Source organism: Plectropomus leopardus, chromosome 6 (assembly GCF_008729295.1).
Source record: "Plectropomus leopardus isolate mb chromosome 6, YSFRI_Pleo_2.0, whole genome shotgun sequence".
Taxonomy (NCBI): Eukaryota; Metazoa; Chordata; class Actinopteri; order Perciformes; family Serranidae; genus Plectropomus; species Plectropomus leopardus.
The window spans coordinates 2,427,995-2,450,214 of record NC_056468.1 but is presented as its reverse complement, the minus strand read 5'-3'; the positions used below and the strand labels follow the sequence as shown (position 1 = coordinate 2,450,214).

General features: G+C 39.6%; 2 protein-coding genes across 2 annotated transcripts in view; both read right to left on the bottom strand.

The window, feature by feature from the left end:
• Window positions 1–203: 203 nt before the first annotated feature.
• LOC121944538 (tumor necrosis factor-like) lies at window positions 204–5,238 on the bottom strand. The gene is made up of 4 exons (XM_042488361.1): window positions 4,805–5,238; window positions 1,742–1,772; window positions 1,559–1,618; window positions 204–1,047 (listed from the first exon to the last, which is right to left on the bottom strand). The coding sequence occupies exons 1-4, from the start codon at window positions 5,015–5,017 to the stop codon at window positions 623–625; spliced, it is 729 nt and encodes a 242-aa protein (XP_042344295.1). The 5' UTR covers window positions 5,018–5,238; the 3' UTR covers window positions 204–622.
• Window positions 5,239–9,938: 4,700 nt separating this feature from the next.
• si:ch211-158d24.2 (multiple epidermal growth factor-like domains protein 9) overlaps window positions 9,939–22,220 on the bottom strand; it is a 51,272-nt gene continuing 38,990 nt past the window's right edge. The window contains 2 exon segments of the mRNA XM_042488864.1: window positions 9,939–11,996; window positions 15,168–15,434. Of these exon segments, the coding sequence (XP_042344798.1) occupies window positions 11,473–11,996; window positions 15,168–15,434 (791 nt within the window). The 3' untranslated portion in view covers window positions 9,939–11,472.

Sequence of the window (22,220 nt, the reverse complement as noted above, 5' to 3'; positions counted from 1 at the left end):
ATCGATCAATCCATAGATAGGTGGGTTTCATTGCAGCTAGTTTTCTGATGTCTGTTTGGTGAGTCTGGGCCTTCAGACAGAAAATCCTCACCTATAAGAAGCTGGAATTTTTTTTTTCCTAAATTAATAAAAAACTTTTCAAACTTGTCCATTAGTCTTCTAAAGATCAATTATTTTTAACTTGTTTCTGTACTACGGTAAAATCATGACAAAATGCTTATTTTTATTTCAAACATTAAATAAGTTATAGAATATATTCAACACAGTTAACAGTGCACTGATTTTGCCAGATGGCTATGAAGTTACAAATGTCAGAGATGCTGTTAAGAAAACATATGTGCTCTTTGGACTTGTGTATCATGGTTAAATTATTGGCGCTGTATGTCTCTGTGAGCAGATATTAATGAGTTAAAAAACAAAACAAACTCAGTTTATAATTTCAAATAGATAAAGTTACAGTGGAGCAGATACTGGGAGCGCCATGCTGCTGCATATTCATCAGTGGGGTTAGAGCTTTCATGAGCAGTAATAGTAAAAGGAAATCATAATGCTGCACTCGTGTCTTCCTTTCCAAGGAGCTGAAGGAGCAAACAGCTGTGAAATCAGATTGATTGTGACCAGATTACTGAGGCAGAAGCTCAGCACCAAAGAAAACCTGGGATTCTTTGGTATTAGCAATAAGTTGGGGGTAAAGTGCTGTCACGCGTAGCTTGGAGTTAGCCTCCAGGTAGAAGAGGCCGGCCGTGTACAGGGATTTACTCCACTGTTCCATGCTGCAGCTCACTGTCTCCATCGAGGACAGGAGACGCACATCGTCTTGGTAGGTATCCTGAAAAACATACACCGAGTTGCTGAGTCTCAGCTCATCGCCATGACAGTTGAAGTGATGCTTGTTCTCATAGGTGATCTGCAGGAAGACTCTGTAGATGCCGGGCCTGGGCACCACCAGGTCCCCGCTGGAGTAGATGAAACCTCCGTTACAGAAAGCATTTCCAAGGACGCTCTCCCATGCAAGATATTCCCCAACCGTGTTGTTGCCTCGAGGAGCTTAAGATGAGAGCAGAAAGGTAAAAAGTCAAGACTGTTTTCTGCTTCTGAATGAATCATTTATACCATGAAATATGCCACATATTTAAGTAGAGCTGTTAATAAAGCCTGGGACTGCCTCTGTCTATCAGATGTGCTTCTGGGACAAAGCAAAATGCAAAAATGCTGTGGGAGGAGCGACAAGCTAATACAGTCTCTGTAGTAGGATTATAGAGTTCATAATACACTTAAATACACTATAACCTGTAATTTATAGGTGAAAATTGTTTAAATATTATGCAACACCAACATAGAGTTTATACAGCAGACTATTACAATCTCTGTTCTGTATGTGGAAACTGGTTACGTACGTTTACTTCAAAGCTGTTCTTCATTTTCTTTTTCTAAAGAATGCTGAGTCAAAACTTTTATTTTTAGCCTTTGAAACCCCAGTAAAGAAACATTAGTGTCTTTCTAAGAATGTCCAGTTAAAGCCTAAATGTTTCAGCCTCACACTGCTGCACTGTTTTACCTGTTAGCATCACACTTGGATTCTTGAAGTCCTTCTGTTGCTGCTGTTCGATGCCGTCACCTACAAGAGAGATCCACAGTGACGTTCAACACATTGATAAATGATTTTATTTTCCAAGCTCATGTTATCTTTCCTGTACAGAAATCAACATAATGTCACTGAAATACTGACTAAAAAATGTACCTGATGAGAGGCTGTGAGGTTGCATCAAAGGCTGTGAAGACAAAAAAGCAGTCTTAGCAACATTCGTTAAAACAGTAATGATACAAGAAATCAAAATGACACAGTCAAAAAAACCACTACAATACTGTAAATGCAGCAAGTAGGGATGCACTATAATATAGGCATGTCATCAGTATCGGCTGATATCGGTTTTCAATTGAAATATCAGAATCTGCCATCATGCTGATTTCTGCCAATATCACAAACTAAAATATTCTAAAATTATAATTATATATAAGTGAACATGTACAAAACCCCAACCCTAAGTTGAAGTATTTTTTCTTATTTTGCACAATGAATATATATTACATACATTGGAAAGCATTGTATTTTATGTCTCCATCTGCTGGTGGGCCATCACAATAAGAGTACTATGATGTTAATTCCACAACAGACGAGACTCAATGATCACTAAAGTTAGATGGAGAAAAAAGTGGCTATATCTATATTTGTTATTGGCCAAATGAGTTTTTATATATCAGCATATCAGACATCAGCAAAATAATAATAATAATAATAATAACAATAATAATAATAATAATAATAATAATAATAATTATAATATATAATTATAATATATACTTAAATAATTATAATATATAAACAGACACTAGTTTACACAGTTGCTAATGATCCAATATATTATAATAACACACAACAACAATTCAATGTCCTCTACAAGACTTTTATTTTTTTTTATTTTGATTGGTCTGACATAACTGGAATGAGGCAAAAAAACACTGATCCCAGCACTTGCCAGGTAGGACATGTTGATTTTCTTTAATAATAATTGCAGCTAAAAACTGTATAGGAAAGGGTTTTGAGAGAGTGCTTGATGCTTTCAGGTGAAATGGGACAAAAAAAATTAGACCAAAATTGGAGATTTTTCTGACGTGAAACCACAATGTTTGCAGGCTACCAGATGCCATAAAATCTTAAGTAATAGTGCTATTGTGTGCCACCCTGTCACAGCATATTCTTGTAACTCAAAGTAATAAAGATGATTCTGTGAGGCTATATCAGCCACAATAGTTCATAATAACGCATCACTATTACACATACGTCCATTGTACAACATATGGCATCAACCTTACAGGAAGTGAAAATAAAAACAGGGAATACATGGCAGAAAAGATAGAGAATCTTTTTAATGAACAGTTAGGTTAAATCAATAATGTGTTCATGGAGTGAGGAGGGCACACTTGATGTATTTGAAGGTCTGAAGTTTCTAAATTAAGTAAGTTATTTCCTTCTAAGAAATATAGCAAAGATAGGCCGATAAAACAAGTTCTATAAGTAAACTCAAGGAAGTCTTTAGACATGTAGGACGTTTCTCTGAGATCCTCCAAAAAGTGTCCCATATTATATTACTGAACTTATATTGTGAGTGTCTTGTTTTGGGCAGAACCTAAATGCTTTAGAGATCTAATTGTAAGAAAAAATAGATGACAAGACTGATGAGCAGACACAGGATATTAACCCTCTGACACCAGAGAAAATTGGCTTAATTTCTTTCAAAAACATTGGAAAAAGTTACAAATTAAGAGTAACAAGAAAATTACCTGGAAATTTAGCCCAACAAAAACAAACAAAAGAAAAAACAAAGGTAAACAAAACAAAATAAATAAAATAGTTAATAATAATAATAAAATAATTATAAATCTCTCTCTCTCTCTCTCTCTCTGTCTCTGAAAACTAGTTTTCAGGTCTTTTTTGTCTAAATTTCTTGCACTTTGTGGGACACCTCTTGCCAAGTTTCTCAGTGTCTTTTTAGCCATGTTTCCAAAAGAAATCAAACCAGTTTGCTCAGTTGTCAAAGTTTTAAATGCATAGAGTTAAGAGTCTGTGAGGAGGGATGATGTTGTAACTGGGCTTGGCCACAAATGAAAGTCATTACCACAATCTTAAGCGCCTGTTCTGGTGAGTAATCAACAACAGCCCAGCCAATTTCCTCATGAACCACAAGGCATTATAAAAGGCAAATGTGAAACTAAAAGATTTGGAAGCATCTTTGAAGTTTTAAAACTTGGGAGAAATGATGAGTTAACCTTTGCGACCTGAATGGACATCAGTTTTTCTTGTGCTGCATTAAGACACTTTTCACAAGTATTTGAACTTTTGAAACTTCAGCAAAATGTTTAATTCTCAGACAATTAGTAAACTGTGAGTAATTGATAAAAGTTGAGTAAAGTATGAGAAAACAACCTGAAAATTAATGTTAAAAAAGGATGCAGAGAGAAATATTAGAAGTATCCACAAAAAAGGAAAAAAAATGTCCAGGACATATTTATGGTTATTAGAATTATATATTAAAAATATTTTGCAGAATATATAACTTTTAATTTGTAGCATTTTTTCCTGTCATTTCTTTGTTTAGTTTTGTGTTTTAATTTCCTTTTTGTTGCTAATTTAAAGGTACCGGTTTTGTGACATTTTACTAAGTTGTTGGGGTCACTTCTTGTGAAGTTGCTCATTGTCCTGACCCACGTTTTTGATCAAGCCAATTTGGTCAGGTTTTGTCTTTGTTTGTTTGTTTTGTTTTTTTTTCTGATTATTAAAAAGTAGCAACGCTTTTTTGTAGACACCCAAAAATTAGTTTGGGTGAAGAGGTCGACGTAAAAACTGTAGCTCGTGCTGTTTGGAAAGACACTGACACTAGGTTATTTCTTGCTATAGCTGCATTTTATTACATTTGAGTTGTTAAGCCAACTGCTGCGGTGTGACTCTATAAACCACAGTTTATCTCACTGGGCTTCGGTTACCAAAGCACTTAAATCCAACTTTCACCGCAACAGGAAATAAAGTCGTGTAGAAAGCAAATAGAAGCGTAAAATATCTTAATGATAGCGGAACATTTGAATTTAAATCAAACCACAGCAGCAAATTTAACGACTATCGACCAACTGCGTCACACTGGTTTAAAACTAGCAAACATTTACCTCAAAGAACTAACGAACAATGATAACTCGGGCCCGCCATGGTTAACAACAGCGCCTGAGCTGAGGGAAGGCTCTGGAAGCTTACCTGTGTGTCCGGGGACTGCTGACCTCGCCCTCCCTGCACCACCGTGACGACAACCAGCACCGCCACCGCTAACGAGACCATGAGAAGGAGCGCCACGGCCAGACACCGGGCCATCCGCCGGGGTGGCCTCTCTTGCTGCCGCAGAGGCTGGAAAGTGTTCCTCCGCTGTAATCCCGCCCGCCCCCCGCAGTAGCAGCAGCCGTCTTCCTCCATGCAGCTGGTTCAGGCTTCTTAGGGATCAACCACCGGCTCCCATTCTACATCCCCATTTATCAGCGCGCTGTCGCCCACGTTGAAAACCACTGCACTTGTGAGGAGTCTCGATTTAGGCTCACCGAGTTTCACCGTGTGTCAAAACTCAAGCACGAACTTCCTCTTCCTGAGATACGCAGACACGAAATGGTTAACAATTGCTTTCATTCTCCCACTCCCACCTGCTCATTTTTGTTGGGCTTCTATGACACGCAGCCAAAGATTTCATAGGAAACTTTTCAGCCAAACATGATCTTAAAGGGATAGTTCCGATTTTTTTGGGGGGGTAGGGGGTTATGGAGTACTTATCCATAGATAGTATGTCACATACTGGATTACAACCGGCACACCCCCAGTTTGGAGAAGCATGCAGGATTCCAGCATAGAAACTAAATCTACTGCTGTGGATGGGGGCCAATAACAAAACGTGTTTTAGCCGCCTAAAAAGGTCCCAGCTGAAAAAAATATCAGTTTAAGTGTAGGCTATACTGAGAGTATTTTCACTGCTTTATCTTAATATCAGACAGTGATTTTTAAAGGCAAACTGATGCTGTTATATTGCTCTCTTCAAAGCCAGACTCCATTGAAAAAAACAGTGATTTAACATTGCTGAATACAGGAGCTGCTGGTCTACAGCTGCCTCAAACAGTTATTTTGTTTGTTATTGTGTAACTTTGGCCTTGAAAATGGGCAGTTCAGCTTTGTCAAAGTAACACAGTAACACAAACTAGCTAACAGATCGAGGCAGCGGTAGACCAGCAGCCCCCAGGCACACTGAGCTAAAAATAATTGTTTATGTTAATGGACTTCCGTTGCTTTGGTGAGAGAGTAGATGGGGAGCTGAAGTCATAAATGGCTTACCCGTGGGAATGGGCTGTTTGACAGAAAGGTTAAGTGCTGAAAATACTCTCTATATAACATCTAGTGAAGCTGATGTTGATTTTTAAAATTTTTTAGGTGGGACTTTTTTTAGGTGGCGATAATCTGTTAAATTCCTAACCCCACATCCACAGCAGTACATTGTCAGTCTCCAGTCTGCTCCTCCAAACTGGGGCCCTGCTGACTGACATCTACTGTACGTAATATACTGACTATGGATAATTAACCAATACAATCCTACTTAAAAAAAACTCCAAACTATCCCACAAACATAGCTCTCCCTTACCTTGTGACCCCTCTCTGAGGTTTGACATGTTCAGTCATGGAGGGACAGAGCAAACACAGTCTGTCATTAACAGTGGCTCTGGCATGTCTTTGTAAATGAATATCACATCAAGTCTGACTGTTCACTGTTTTCCCTCACTTCTCTGTCTAGACAGAAGCCTACCAGCATTATACCTGTCAAAGTGAAAACACTGCATTCCTCTGGAGCTGAAACAAATCAATTAAAAAAAAACCTAAAAAAAACCCTGATACTGTCGATTCAACAATGATGTAGCAATCCAAACCACAACAACAGCCTCATGACCCAGTCATCATGATGAATGCATGCTCAGCATTTCACAGCTTAAAGCAGTGTGACATAAATTTCATGTAAAAAAAAAAAAAATTAAGAATGTTATGTTTATTATACTATGCACTATGATATAACTTAATCTGACATAAAAGAAAAACGTCCGTATGTTTTAGTGTTGGAATGTTACTCAGCACAACTGTACTTAAGTACATATTTGAGGTACTTGTACTTCACTTGAGTCTATTCTTTTCATGCCACTTTATATTCCTCTAAATTTCAAATGGAATTATTTTACTTTTTACTTCACTACATTTATCTGGAAGCGTCAGTCACTAAAAAAAAATAACATTTTCACTAAAAAAAAACAGGAGAAGAGTTTATAAAATATGATATTTTGTAATAAATTAAACTACCCAAAAGTTTATACAAGTACACCTAAAATTATTAGCTGATTAATTAATTCCAATTAATGAAAAATTAATTAAATCAAACTACTTTTGATAAAAATTTAAGATGGCATCCTATTTAGATGCCCGAGCCACCTCATCTGGCTCTTCTCAACGCAGAGGAGCAGCGGCTCTACTTCGAGCTCCTCCTGGATGACAGAGCTTTTCACCCTTTCTCTAAGGGAGAGCCCAGCCACCCTACGGAGGAAGCTCATTTCGCTCGCTTGTACCCGCAATCTTGTTCTTTCGGTCACTACCCAAAGCTCGTGACCATACGTGAGGGTAGGAACGAAGATCGACCGGTAAATCGAGAGCTTTGCCTTTTCGGCTCAGCTCCCTCTTCACCACGACAGACCGGTGCAGAGTCCGCATTACTGCAGACGCTGCACCGATCCATGTCGATCTCCCGCTCCATCCTTCCCTCACTTGTGAACAAGATCCCGAGGTACTTCAACTCCTCCACTTGGGGCAGGATCTCTTCCTCGATCTGGAGAGGGCACTCCATCCTTTTCCGGCTGAGAACCATGGCCTCGGATGTGGAGGGACTGATTCTCATCCCGGCCATCACACACTAGGCTGTGAACCGATCCAGTGAGAGCTGAAGGTACCCCATACTCCTGGAGAACCCCCCACAGGACTCCCCAAGGGACACAGTCGAATGCCTTCTCCAAGTCCACAAAGCACATGTGGACTGGTTGGGCAAACTCCCATCCACCCTCAAGGATCCTGCCAAGGGTCCAGAGCTGGTCCACAGTTCCACGAACAGGACGAAAAACCACATTGTGATCCCCCTGTAGCTGGAACACACCCTCCGGTCCCCCTTCTTAAAAAGAGGAGCCACCACCCCGGTCTGCCGGTCAAGAGGCACTGCCCCAGATGTCCACACAATATTGCAGAGTCATGTCAACTATGACAGCCCCACAACATCCAGGGCCCTAAGGAACTCCGGGCGGATCTCATCCACCCAGGGGCCCTGCCACTGAGGAGCTTTTTGACCACCTGGGCAACCTCAGCCTCAGAGATGGAAGAGCCCACCCCGAGTCCCCAGGCCCTGCTACCTCACCGGAAGGTGTGTCGGTGGGATTGAGGAGGTCTTTGAAGTATTCCTTCCTCCGGTCCACAACGTCCTGAGTCTAGGTCAGTAGGGCACCGTCCCCACCATACACAGTGTTGACAGAGCACCGCTTCCCCCTCCTGAGACACCGGATGGTGGTCCAGAACATTTAAAATTATATTTAAAACATCATTTTAAATATGTAATTATGATAATTTTATAGTTTTTCCCTATTTTTTGCTTTTTTTCCCCAGGACATTTCCCCACACCTTTTGTATATATTCTAAATCTTCAAATGTCTTGCCGTTTGTGGAACATTTATTAGCAAGTTGCTCATTGCCTTTTATCACATGTATGTATTTCGACCAATTTGGAAACAGAAAGTGCTTCAGTATTAAAAAGAACACCGTAAAACACATAGATACATGGTAACAACAAATAGTGTGTGTCGCCAGTCTGTAGACTGGCTGACTTCAGTCAGTGGATGAAACAGACTGTAGCTGGCTGAAAGGCTAGACGTCAGAGTGAAAGTAGGGGTAGCATCACAGTCATGTGGAGAGCCTGCAGCCGCAACGTGGTAGATGAGCAGGGTGAAAGCCAGACCGCTGCAGAGAGGTGAGCCTGCTGCAGTGAGTGCCAGTCTTGTTTTGGAGGATAAAACAGGAGAGGGGCAACAGGGGAGATTTTCGGAATCTGCAGACTTAGTGTTGGTGAGGCAGAACAATCAATACATAATGACTTAATTAAAATGTGTTTCGCTTATTGATACTTGAATGTTTGAGCTTCACTGTGCAGAATGATGAATGGACATAGTTTGACACTGAATGGTTGTGTTGACGCATTCAGGGGAAGTGTCACTGCACTCACCTTAAAGGTACAGGGTGTCAGATTTAAGGTGATTTGGCGGCATCTAATGGTAAAAATTGCAGATTAAATTTATGTTAGAATTCCTTCGGTGTTCATTGTTCAGGAGGTTTCTAATGGGAACTTCATTTTTCACAAGGGTTTTTTTGCCTCTCTAAAGCCAACCGAGGGCCAGTGAACTGTTCAAACTAGTAAAACACTTAATAAAGCAGCTTTAATTTACAAATCAGTATTTCTTCCACGCTGATTGGCATGTCAGACACAGGCAGCTAGCCTAGCAGCTGCCAATGTGTGCTCACCTTTTTTCTCTGGTTACTTTAGATTCTGATGTGCAGGGCTTGTTTTTTTACTGGGAGCCAATTTATCCAGAGTTCTCTTCCTGTGGATAAAAATGGATCAGATGATTTAATTCTCTAAAACCTGAGCAAATTGGCATGATTTCTTGCTAAAATATGGGAAGAAGGCAATAAGCTACAAAAGAAGAAAAGATTGAAAAATTAGCAGGAAACTGGTTAAAAAAAACTAAAAAGAAAGAAAGAAACAAGGAACTAAGCTGGAAAAGTCCTTAAAATTAAAGTATTGTGCAACAATTAAAAATATTTAATTAGGATAATTACAAATACACCGTTTGGGGTTTTTTCTTTTTTCCCTAACCTTTGAAAAAAATTATTTTCTGAATCTACTAATTTCTTGAAATTTGTGGAACATTTCTTACCAAGTGTTTTTCCAACGCTACTTGTTGTGGAGAGCCAATGAACAAAAATGCAAAAATACAAATGTCACTATCTAGAGCCAGTGTTTGAAATAATATGGTGCAGTATGGCAATTTCCTAAGACAGAGACCTGCTCCCGATGTAAATATAAATGGCTCATTCTAAGGTAACAAAAACATGATTCTTATTTTCAGGTGATTACACACTGAAGAAAATTTACTTATTATAGTATATTCATTTCTGTCAATATATTCCCCTAAATGCTGCACACTGGACCTTTAAAAATCAGTTTAACACTCGGACATACCTAAATTCCCTTAAATTCTAGGGACGCGAGACACACAAACACAACAGTTAAACCCATTTTTATTCGAGACTTGAGCTCTGATTTTTGGGGGAATTATGTACATAATTTGTATCTTTGTTTTGGGTGGTGCATTTGTGTCCCGCAGCTGCGTATATGGCAAAGTCCACTTGAGAATACCAAATAAAAATAAAAATACAAAAAGCTGTGGGCTGACCGCAACATCACACCCTGCAGAGTGAACGGTCGGGAGCTTGTTGAGTGACAGTGTACACACAGTATTCTACCTGTACAATAATAGTGCTACTATTCACAGTCATCTGTACAATAATCATATTTACAGTGATCACATTAGGGAAAGAGCCAGTACCTGAGGAGTTAGTTCCATAATTACTCATTCACCGTGGTAAAATGAAGTGCACCCAACCAATGGTTGCCTAAACAACACAGGAAACACGTCTGGGATCACGTGTGAAGCTTTTATCGATTTTACAGCTGCTTTAGCTGATGCAACTTAATTGCAGGTGATAACAAAGACCGTCAGGTATGTCACTGTGTGCAGGCTGGTTTCAACTCCATAACAACAGTATCAACACTACAATACTGTTGATGTTTTAACGGTCTTATCATGTGAGTCACAGCGCCCAACCTCCACATAAATGTGACACATTTTTCAAATGGTTTGATCAACTTTTGCTGAGGTAGGCAGCAAAGAGAAGATTAGATTACAAGTGGCGGTTTTATAAGAGTCCAGTAGAAGTCACTACTGTGCAGTAGTGCTATGTGGTGCGAGTTTATAAACGGTACCTATTGTTTCTCTCAAAGAAACACTCCTCTTAGATACTTCAGGCGCGCTGGCACACTTAAACAAAAGACAGGAAGCTATAAACAAAAGATGAGGTCATTCCAAATGCTTGTGCCAGCACCCTTCGTCTTCCCCTAGGATTCTCTCCAAAAACACACAAACTATACATGAAAACATATTGGCTGATTTAAAAGTACCATTCAACAGCACGAAAGATAAAACACCATGAAAAAAACACACCATACATGTGCAGCATTTCTCCCGAGAATGAAACGTCAAACAATAAATAAGAACTGAATAAAAATTCATTAAATAACAATCATTGTCTCAGTTTATCGAGATCACCGATCAAGGGATCCAGTTATAACTTAAAACAGTCAAAAGTCCTTTTTTAAAAAATATCTGAAATGCTAGGCTCCTGTAAGTTCTCGAAGCAGTGTCAGAGTTTCAGCCATACGATGAATGCTCTGCACCTGTCTGACGCCGTGTTACTGACTTAACTATGTGCACCACAGTACCCTGCGCAGGCACAGCTCAAACCAAACACTTTGTTCTTTGGACACTTTGACTGATCACCCATTCCTCATAAAATCATATCAAAAAAGGGAAAAAGTTTCATCTGCGTCTCTTTGATCAGGTCTTCTTGTGGTCACTGTGTGTGACGTGGCGCAGAGCAGCAGGGGAACAAGCAGTCATACATGAAGGAGCTTTGGATTTCCAGCAGCTTTGTGTTATCTGTAAATCTAGGTGTCCAGTTTGTGGATGGATGACGTGCTAAGCCTTGTAGCAGTTGCCCTGCGTGGTGAGTGCTAGCTGGCCATTGGGCGCCACCTCGTTGGCCTCGTCCTCCAGTAAGCCCGACACGTCAGCGTTGGGGATGCTGTCGTGGTAGCTGCTGAAACTGATGTTGTCCTCTTTCAGTTCAATTGTCCAGAAGGGCGCGTTGAGCTTGCGGTTCTGGTACTCCCTGTACGTGTACACGCCTCCCACGAAGCCCAGCAGCAGCAGCACCACCAGGATGATGACGGCTAGGATGATGATGTTAAACTGCGTCCAGGAGACCTCGGTCAGGGCGGCGGTGGTGTTGTCGGTGGGGCTGCTCAGGCTGGTCAGCAGCGCCTGCGTGGTGGCAGCGGTGCTCAGTGCAGTGCTCGTGTTGTTGCTGGACGTGGAAGCTGGGACACCTCTGGCCGTGGCCGAGGTCAAAGTGGTGCTGGTGGTGGTGGTCGGGGAGGGGGAGGTCGATGTGGGGGCCTCTGTTGAGGTTGTTTCTGCTGGTGTGGGAAGGAGCCGGGAGGCTAAGGAGAGAGCAGCATAGAAAATATTTGTGAATATTTTTAAGATATTATAACAGCCTTGTATTTTTCTACTTTGATAATTGTTTGTTATATGTAGAAGAAGAGTAGAAGGTCCACCTCTGCATTTTACAAGGTTTTTACATTTATTTGTTTATTTTTTTCAGTCATTCTATTTATTTACTTATTTATAATATAATAATAATAATAATAATAATAATAATAATCATTATTATTATAATTATAATTATAATTATAATTATTATTATTTTCTGTCTTGATATTTGTTTGTTGTATGTACCTTTGCATTTTACAATGTTTTTAGAATTTATTGTTTATTTTTTCATTAATTCTATTTATTTAATAATAATTATTATTATTGTCATAATTAGTTAATTTTTATATTGCCTGGTATTTTTCTGTCTTGATGTTTGTTGTATGTACCTCTGCACCATTAAAAATGAGGGTTTTCCGAGGCTTTAAATAAAATAAGTGATGATGATGATAATGATGATGATGATGATGATGATGATGATGATGATGATGAAGATTTTATATCACGAAATTGTTAAACTGTGCAATATAATGAAAGCCTGTCATAAGTAACAGGATGCTGGTTCAGACTTAGTTTATTGACATATAGTCAAAGTAACTGGTGACACCTTGTGGTAAAAGGTCATAACGACCTATGAGTGCAGACACACTTGCTGCTTTCATTTTTTGAAACATTTCAAAGCTTTTAAAGGGATGGATCAGATCTTTCCAAATGTTGCATGCGTTGTATGAAGTACTAGACCCTTTGTGCATTTTACGCGCTTTACATTCCTCATTTTTTGATAATTTTGGCTGTGTTCATGCATATGGCATACATTTTGTCAATATTTTTGTTAAATCTTGGAATTTTCCAGCTCAGATCCTACAACAAGTCTAAAATACACTGGAAACTAAACTGTAACATTCATACTGATAATTGCAAAATAAATGCTCAATTGAAACCCATTCAAACTGACATTTTTGATCCCACACCCATCAAAGCATAAAAACATGCATTATATTATTTCTTTTGTGTTGGAATTTGTAATTTTTACTATTTTCCAACTGATGACATCTTTTTTAAAAAAAATCATATTTGGCATATGAATAAAATACGTGCTATTTCCACTAGGTGCACTGTCACAATAAATGTGCTCATCATATCCCAGGCTGTTAATATCAGAAAGAAATCTGCTTAGCATTTAGCATATTGAAAATAATTCTGTTTTTTGTTTTTAAATTCTTGGTTAAATAAATAAACTCAATGAAAGTACAAAATCATATAAATGTAAAATATTTTTATAACCTGATTTTGAAAAGCTCATTTTGTGTGCAGAGCAGTATGAGTGTGAGTGTTTGATACTGCACAAAAAATAATAATGTATAAAGATCATTGTTGCTGCTAATCATTGACTTATCCCAGGCTGTAAAAATCCCCCAAAAAATCTACTCAGCATGTAGTATATTGAAAATAATTCATTCTGAAAATGAATTGATATTTGATATTTAAGATTAGGACTGATGTTGGCTAAATAACTAACTAAATAAAAGTAGAAAACAATATTTTTATATTATTATTTTTTTATTATTTTTTTAAATGTTTTTTTTTAAATCTGATTCTGAAAAGCGCATTTTGTGTGCAGAGCGAAACGAGTGAAATATTATACTATTACACACAGTAGATGTCAGTGAGCACACCCTTGGTGTGGAGGAGCAGGCTGGAGTCTGACATGGAAGCTAAGCAATGTACTGCTGTGAAGGGGTCAGCAGCCACTTAAAAAAATGTCTACCTAAAACCGTCCGTGTAAGTGTACGCTATATTCAAAGTATTTGTGTGTTGTCCTGTGTTCAGCGATGTTAAATCACGGGTTTTTTAAACTGGAGTCTGGCTTTGCAGTGAGTGATGTAGTAGATATAGTCTGCTGGGAAAAAGGTCTATGACTTTTTAGAAATTCAGCACACTTCCTTCTTTTAACTGCTTTCAATAATGATCATCAGGTATGAGATACCTTTTCTTTCTTTCTTATGTAATACAATAGTAAAGGGTCGGGAACAGAAATTAACACACTGAAATCAAAAAATAGATTTGAGAGAGCAAAAGTATTGACTCTGCAATCAAAATATGTTTTTTTTCCCCAAGGAAAATACATTTGTGATAAAAAACATAAAAAAGTATTGTCAAATTAGAACTTGTGTTTTCAAATCCAAAAGTGTTTTTGGGGCATCCATTCATTTCTGAAAATCAAAACAGGGTTTTTTTGTTCATCCAAAAGGACATTTCACTATTGGTTCAGGGTGACAGAACTTTTGGGTGTGCAAACAAACATTTTGGATACACAAAAAAAAAAAAAACATTTAGGATTCACGTACAAAAGTTTTAAAATTTTATAAATACATACACGTACGTAACTACTCATAATTACACAAAAATACATTTTTAAATCAACAATATTTGTTTGCAGTGTGGATGGTTTGGTACCCTATTTTTTGTTGTTTTCTGTAAAGTTGTGCTCTCAAACCTTTATCACCCAAGAAAGTGATTTGATTGCTTCCAAAGACATGGGGAGAAGGCAAAAAGAGGCTTGGCTCAAAAGTTAGCAAAACATAAGTAAAAAGTTATAGAAAATTACCTGAAAATAAGCAACAAAAAGTAACAAAAACATATACGGCCTAAAATGTGCTGAAAAAAATATTTTATATTTCTTTTTTTTTTTTTTTGCTGTAACAGTTTGAAATATAAAATTATTATTACTTGAAATATAGTCGTCTGTATATTTCCCCCTACGTTTGTTCTGATAATCCACTCTTTTTTACTAATTTTTTGGACTTTTTTGGACATTTCTTGCCAAGTTGGTCATTTCTGCTCCTGCCTTTGCCTTTGAAAAAAAAAATTGAAAAAAATAAAAACAATTTGCTCAGCCAGAAAGGGTCAAAATATGTGAAAAGTGCCTAAATGTGACAGAAGAAAACTGATGTCAGTCCAGATTTCAAAGGGTTAAGTGCATAAAGAAAGGTATCTCCATATTCAGGTAGTTGTATTTTATCACAAAGGAAATAAAAGGTTTTTGTACATATGAAGTACGTAATAAGCTCATACTATGTTTGACACTATACAGGCACTGTGCTGTGTTCTGCTCTTACTTGGACGGGTGCAGTTATGAGCCCGGGCGTCCCCGATGAAGCCCAGCGCACAAAGCTGGCACTGGGGCCCGCTGGTGTTGTTGATGCAGCGGAGGCAGTGGCCGGTGTCAGGGTGGCAGAGGGCGGGGTCCTGAGGGTCTGCATTCCCGCTGCACTCACACGGAGCACAAACCCCAGACACTTTGTAGAAGCCGGCGCTACACTTGTCACAGTGTGGGCCGCCGTACCGTGGAAGGCACTGGTCACACACTGGGGAGCCACTGGGATCTGCATAGGAACACACAAAGACACACATCACTGCCTGAACCATTACTAATGATGGAGCTACAAGGCCAGCAGAACCACCAGACCTCAGACAGTCTGAAAGGGACAGGTAATAATAAATATAACAACTTTATTTATATGGTATCTTTAAAAACAGAGTATATAAAGTTATAAAGTGCTTAGACATCAAGGCAAAGCAGAGGGAGGTTTTTTTTTTTTTTTCAGAGAAAACATGACCATAGCAAACAATACTGCCCAACTAAGACCTGACAACATTTAAAGCTGAATTAAACAAGACAGAAACAAATTACAAAACAAAAATAATAATCACAACCCACAGCAATAAGAGTTTATACAATTCAAAGGATATTAGTAGTAAACACAGAAATAATAGCACTAATAAAAGAATCAAATGAAATAATGAAATAAAATGCAATGAATTATTTGACTGCTGCAACTGGAATTTGGGTGTATTATAAACCCATGAGGGCTGGGCACATTGTGTGCATTACATGAAAATAAAAGAAATCAATGATATTATTTATCACAAATACAAACCATAAAATGACTTATTCCATTTTATAAAAGGCAGTTTAAATGTTCAATTCTATCATTTTGTCTGAACATGCATGCTATCTTGTTCCAGAAGCCCAGCGCTCACACTGACTGCACCACTAGGTGGCTCAAGATAACAGTATATTGATTTTGGAGTTAGCCATGATCTCTGGGTCTGTGCACAGTGCTGTTTTACTCCTGTCTCAGTGGACACACACACACTGCTGTTTTACCTCACCTTACCTAATACTCAGTGAGCAAGGCATTCACGCAGATAGAATTAGGGTTTTTTTAATGTGGGATCATAACTGCAACACTCAAGTATTATTTGAAAAGTGAGTAGACTAACAGATGGGTAGAAATTAAAGCACATATTCTACAAATTCCTTGGAACCTATCTTGGTCATCACACATCACCACCCAGGTTAAAAAGCACAGAAAAGGCTCTACTTCCTACGGAAACTTAGGAAGGCTAAATTTCAGAGCAAGATCCTGGTTAACTTCTACAGAGGAGCTATAGAAAGCATACTGACTGGAAACATCACAAACTGGCATGGTTCGTGCACGGCCCAGGACAGGAAGGCGCTGTATAATTTCTGTAGAAAGTAGTAGCTTTCATTTATTGCACATTTATATAGTACAGTATACTATATAGCCATACTTGCTTTAGAGATATTACATGCATGTATGCTACATGTAGGAAATGAGTTTTAAAATTCAGATTTTTTTCTCAACAGTAGATTTATTCCTTAGTTGAGATGTTATCTGTGGAGCTCTCTGTTGCTGGGATAAATGGTGCAGGACATGTTATGCTTGAGGGCAGAGAGGAGGCACTCAGCTTAGATAGAAATATGATATTTGTATTCATACTTTTAAATTTTTTTAAATCAAAAATTCATGTGTGAGAAACTTTGTACATGTATATTGGAAGTTAGAGAAAGGCTCATGGGAAAGGGGCAGGTTAGGGTGAAGGAACATAAAAAAGGTGTAGGTATATTTTTCTCGTTTCTTCTTGTATCTGTTATTGTCTTTGTCATGATAGACTGACTGTATCACATGATGAATTCATTTATCATTTATTTAAAATAAAAAATAAAAAATAGGTTGAAGAAAAAAAAAAAGTGACCCCCAACATTTGGTCTGCCCCAGTGTTGACACTATGGTTACGCCCTTGTAGGGAATATATTTCAAAAGAATGCTGTTTAATATTCATCCAGAAATCAATGATTTTATAATCAATGACAAGGAGCACCACTGGAGCTGATAAAGAGGCTTTTTTTTTTTTAGTACCTTGAATGTACTCATGCCTCAGTAAGGTTCTAGTTTTCAAGGGCTCAGATGAAGTTTGACTGATCTCAGTTCCTGGTGACAACCACCGTGCTTCATCAGCAACACATGCATGTAGTTTCTAAGGGTCAGCTTTCTCCTGCAACCTCCAGTTTGTTGTAACATGATGCCACAACGCCTCCTCGCCTGTCAAACAGGAACTACAGTAAAACTACACTACCGTCAGCAGCACTGTGCCCCCAAGGGGAAACCTCTTTTAGCTCAATCTTTATTACACAAGTAACAGGTCTCTACAAACTTGAGGTATGTAGAAATGTTTGGCAAACACCCAGTCATCAAAGGGTGGTAGGCAGTTTTAAGACGAAGGCAATCTGCAATTGATGTTGTAACTATTCTATCATCAGTTATATTGAATTCTAAATTCTAAGCTCTGATACCATTAATAACATCTCCTGTTTTGATTACAAATGTAGAATTTAAAAGTTTAAGTGAAAATGAAGGCATCCATCCAGATAAGAGACCAGATGCCTCTCTCCCCAGTCATGTCCTCAAGCATCTCCAGGGGGATCTCAAGGTGTTCCCAGGCCAGATGGGACATGTAATCCTCCCAGCATATTTCAGGTCTGCCCTGAGGTCCCCTCCCATTGGGACAGACCCAAAATACCTCCACGGGGTGGCGTTCCAGATGCCCAAACCACCTCAACTAACTCGAAAACTGCTTTCCAGCCAAGCAGCTAAACAAGACATAGACACCTCCCTTCACCTCGCTTAATTAGGGGAACTGTCGAGGCCCCCTCCTCGAGCCCTGCTTGAGAGAGAAGCCTGTCTGGAGTTAGCCCTAAAGGCCCAGACACACCAAACCAAAGCATTACATCACAGTGCCTGTGTCTTGGCCAAAAAGTTGCACATGAACACACTGCAAAAACTACAACTGACACCCAACCAACATATCTGCGCCTGCATGAGAGAAAATAACTCCACACCAACAGAGAGCAGTTGTCTGTAATTGTCATCCAAAAAGGGAAACCGGAAGACTGTCTTGATTCTAGTTCCAGTTAGCACATTAACTGACATTGTCACTGGAGACTGTGAAGGAGCTCATAAATGGGCCTGAAAACATTTTTTAAATTTGGCATCAGATCTAACAGGAACTGTTGGAAAACTGCCGCCCTCTGCTGCAGCCACCTGATCTCGTCCACTTTTCAGGCGAGGTTCAGTTCATCTCGAAGGAGCCTTGTGATTAGGCTTGGGTGGCATTATGGTATAACAGGGTATTTAGAAACCCCAAAGGTATGTTACCATTATAAATACAAGCATTCCTCTTTCTATTCAACTAATTGTATGTAGTGCACAACATGCACCACCAGAATTCAGTGTCCTGTCTCTACTGATTGAGCAGGCAGCTGAGCTGAAAGACGCAGTGACATCTAGGTATGGAGGGAGAAGTTACAGGACTGTAAACAGCCGGTGGCCAGTAGGCAGAGAGAGACGGTGGGGAGTAACAGCATGTTTTTGACATCTGACTTGGTGAATTAAGGACTTATTTTAATCAAACTGGAACTGGTGATTGTTGGAACAGTGGACTTACTAACTAGATTACTAGCAAGAGTAACCAAGAAAGTTTGAGTGAGTTTTATTTTGTTTCTGTTTGAATGAAGTGTGTCTTATAATGAGTTAACCAAGAGAAAGTTGAATACAAGAGGTGTAGAGTTTTTCTTCTTTGTTTAATATGAAAATAGGTTTGAGAATATTACTTTCAGTAACATTTTATGGGTTTCTATGGTGTATTTATTAGTCTGAAAAGCTGAAAGTGAGTTGCGCAATTAGCCCTGCACACTTATGCTGTTGCATGCTGTATACCCCGCTGAAATTTCAGGAAGGTATGAAGGTATACATACATACATACCGCCCAAGCCTACTGTGATTTCATTAATGACAGGCTCTGCTGTCTCCAATGCCAAATTAACATGCTGGGTGGGAAAAAAGCCAACGAGGGCTAACTGTGCAGAATACATAGCATTGACTAGGGCGACGGACACTCACCAACAGCCCAACATTGACCAACCGCAGACTGTCAGCTTGGTGTGTCAGGCCTTTAAAAAAAAAAAGAAGGTGGGACTACCTCAGTATGACAAGAATAAAACCAGTCCCTGTTATGTAGCATCATCTGCAGCTCTATACACTAACTGATGCTCTTCATTTAGACCCCCAGTCATCAGTGCACCACAGCTCTCAGTGTTGAATGATTTAGACACAGATAACTGCCCTCCAATGGCCTAGATGTTGCTCTCTATCTAGTGAGGTCATGTGACTGTGTTGTGTTCCAGCACAGTGCAGGCTGCTCCTGTTAAGCTTGATTTAACCTCTGCTGAGGGTTCAAAGGCAACCGGCCTGTTGGGTTATATAACCATGAGGAAACATGAGCCGTGCTGCACTGCACAGGCCAGAGGACCTGACCTGCCCGTTTATCATCGCCCTCCACTTTGCTGCCTATGGAGTCAAGCGAAAACACAAATTAAAAAAATTTAAAAATGAAGTGAAAAACACAAAAAGCGAATACAATACTTGATGAACCTCGGGCTACACTGAACAAGCTCAGCCATCCTATACCACTGAGTAAAGACACAATCATACACGGATGATTTAATATGTGTGACCCAAATTCTGAACTGGTGCAGAGCTCCTGTGTGTGTGTCAGTATGAGGGGTTATTCCTTTTCCTGCAACAGGCCTCATCAGCACATTTAGAAAGCATCTATCCTCCACTGTGAAGCCATGATACTGCACTATGGCATCCCTCTCATTTGTCACTGTTGCCAGGGCAACCTCTACTCAGAGGCTGCTTCTCTCCAGCTCGGGTGTTTAGTCTAAAACATCCTCCACAGCCACACACACTATTAACATAAGAGCAGCTCTCTGCGGACACCATCCTGAGCAGATCTCTAATAGCTCCTTCTGTGGCACAGCTCTATGTACAGTGTTCCTGTCGAAACACAGACCGTGATGCTGCCCATCCCCCCAGTCTGTTGCTGCCTGACTAGAGCTGAAATGGCCCAGCTGTGCTCGTTCTGTCCCAGCTCAGCTCAGCCTGGTTCGTGTCCCTTCCTCTCCCTCCCACGTTGCACAACCTCTGCTGCAGCCCCTGGCAGCAGCAAACACAACCTGACAGCCTAAGTGCATCTATACGTGTTGCCATGCAGGCGACGGGGGGGTTGTCAGGACGTGGCAACGCTGTGGATGATTGGTTCAGGAAGAGGAAGGGCAAGGTGATGAGGATAAACTGAGGAGAGTGAAGGCAGTGATGCTACGCTGAATGGAATTCTCAATTGGCAGTTTGCACAAAGGCTTGAGGAGCTGTTTGACGTGGATAAGCTGTGATCTAAGCCACTGTGTCATGGTGTGATGTTAGAGCCAGACTAACTCACACCACCAAAGTCTGATGACACACACAAGATGGCATAACATGACTCCGGGCCATACTGTAATTAAGTTAATCCTATTTTGATCGATCACCCCATTAGCACAAATAAACCAAGTAACACAATATACATTTGTGTCACCTGGTTTCCTTTGGTGTCCTGTCTTCTTGCAAAACAGTATGAAAAGGTTTGGCCTAAAGCTGAAACAATAACTAGTTAGTCAACAGGTAAATGACTGGCAACTCTCTTGATAATAAAAAAAAAGCCAAACATTTTATTTTTTCATCTTTTCAAATGTGAGAATTTGCTGCGTTTCTCAGTTTAATATCACCAGCCACATTCACCCATTCACACATACATTCACACACACATTGAACACACTTGTGGCCGAGGCTACCATACAAGGTGCCACCTGCTACTCAGTTTTAAAGCTCACGGTTCAGTAGTAAAAGAATACTTCAACATGTGAACTTGGAGAAACCAGGGATTTAACCACCAACCTTCTGATCAACAGAGGACCTGCTCCACCTCTCATTGCATGAGAATTAGGTAATAGTTTTTGATATTTTATGGGCTTATCTACAGTGTAAAACTGCATGAGATAAATGGTGTCACACCAGATATGGCCTGATTCTGAGGTATATGTAACCAAAACATGCATTTTTGTAACACTAGCCCTGTAAAATCCTAATAAATGTCCTTTTTTAAAATAAAACTGTAAATTTTAGATTGGCCTTTTGTTGTGACTGTCCAAAGACACATCTCAAGGTGTAGTAATAATTCTGTTTCAGCATCTTGATATGCCACACAAGTGGATGGATAATCCTACAACAAGAGAAGTGCTAACAAATTTGTGACCAAAGTTTGAGAGAAACACATGTATTGAATGCATAAAAAACAAAAGTGTGGCGTTTAAATTTCTGTTCAATGTATTATGTCTATAAAAAGGTAGAATGATAATGAAAATAAGCAGTGGTTTCGGCGGCAGCGTGGCCCATATAATATGGGAGTAATAAGAAATCTTAATGAACTTAACTGGGTTACTAGTTCTGACATTCACATTAAACAGGTTACGTGATAACTGGGCTATCCTTGGGTATAGACATGTAATTGGTGTGTAAATATGATCTGAGGCTGGTGGCTTTACAGAAACCACAATGACAAGCAGTCCAGTAAATGAGTTATGTGCAGAGGGGTTGGGAGCTGGAGGTTTAGGGAACATGGTGAACGGAGAGATAAGATCTGAAAAATGCTGCCTGCTCTGATGCATTCTAGTGAATGTTACAGCATGCCAGAGGCAGGCGGTAACATGACTTGATGACTCCACCCTACCTAACACAGCACACGAGGGTGGATGGTCTACCAATTTGGGGAAAGTTTTCTTGACTCACATTAAGCTGTTTTAAATGACATTTCAGGCAGAACTGGAGGGGTTTAGGAATATGACAACTGGAGTTCAACCCAGATCTGAACCCTACAGAGACCTTTGGGTGAGTTGTGTAAGTAGAGCAGCCGCAGCCTGGAGGTGA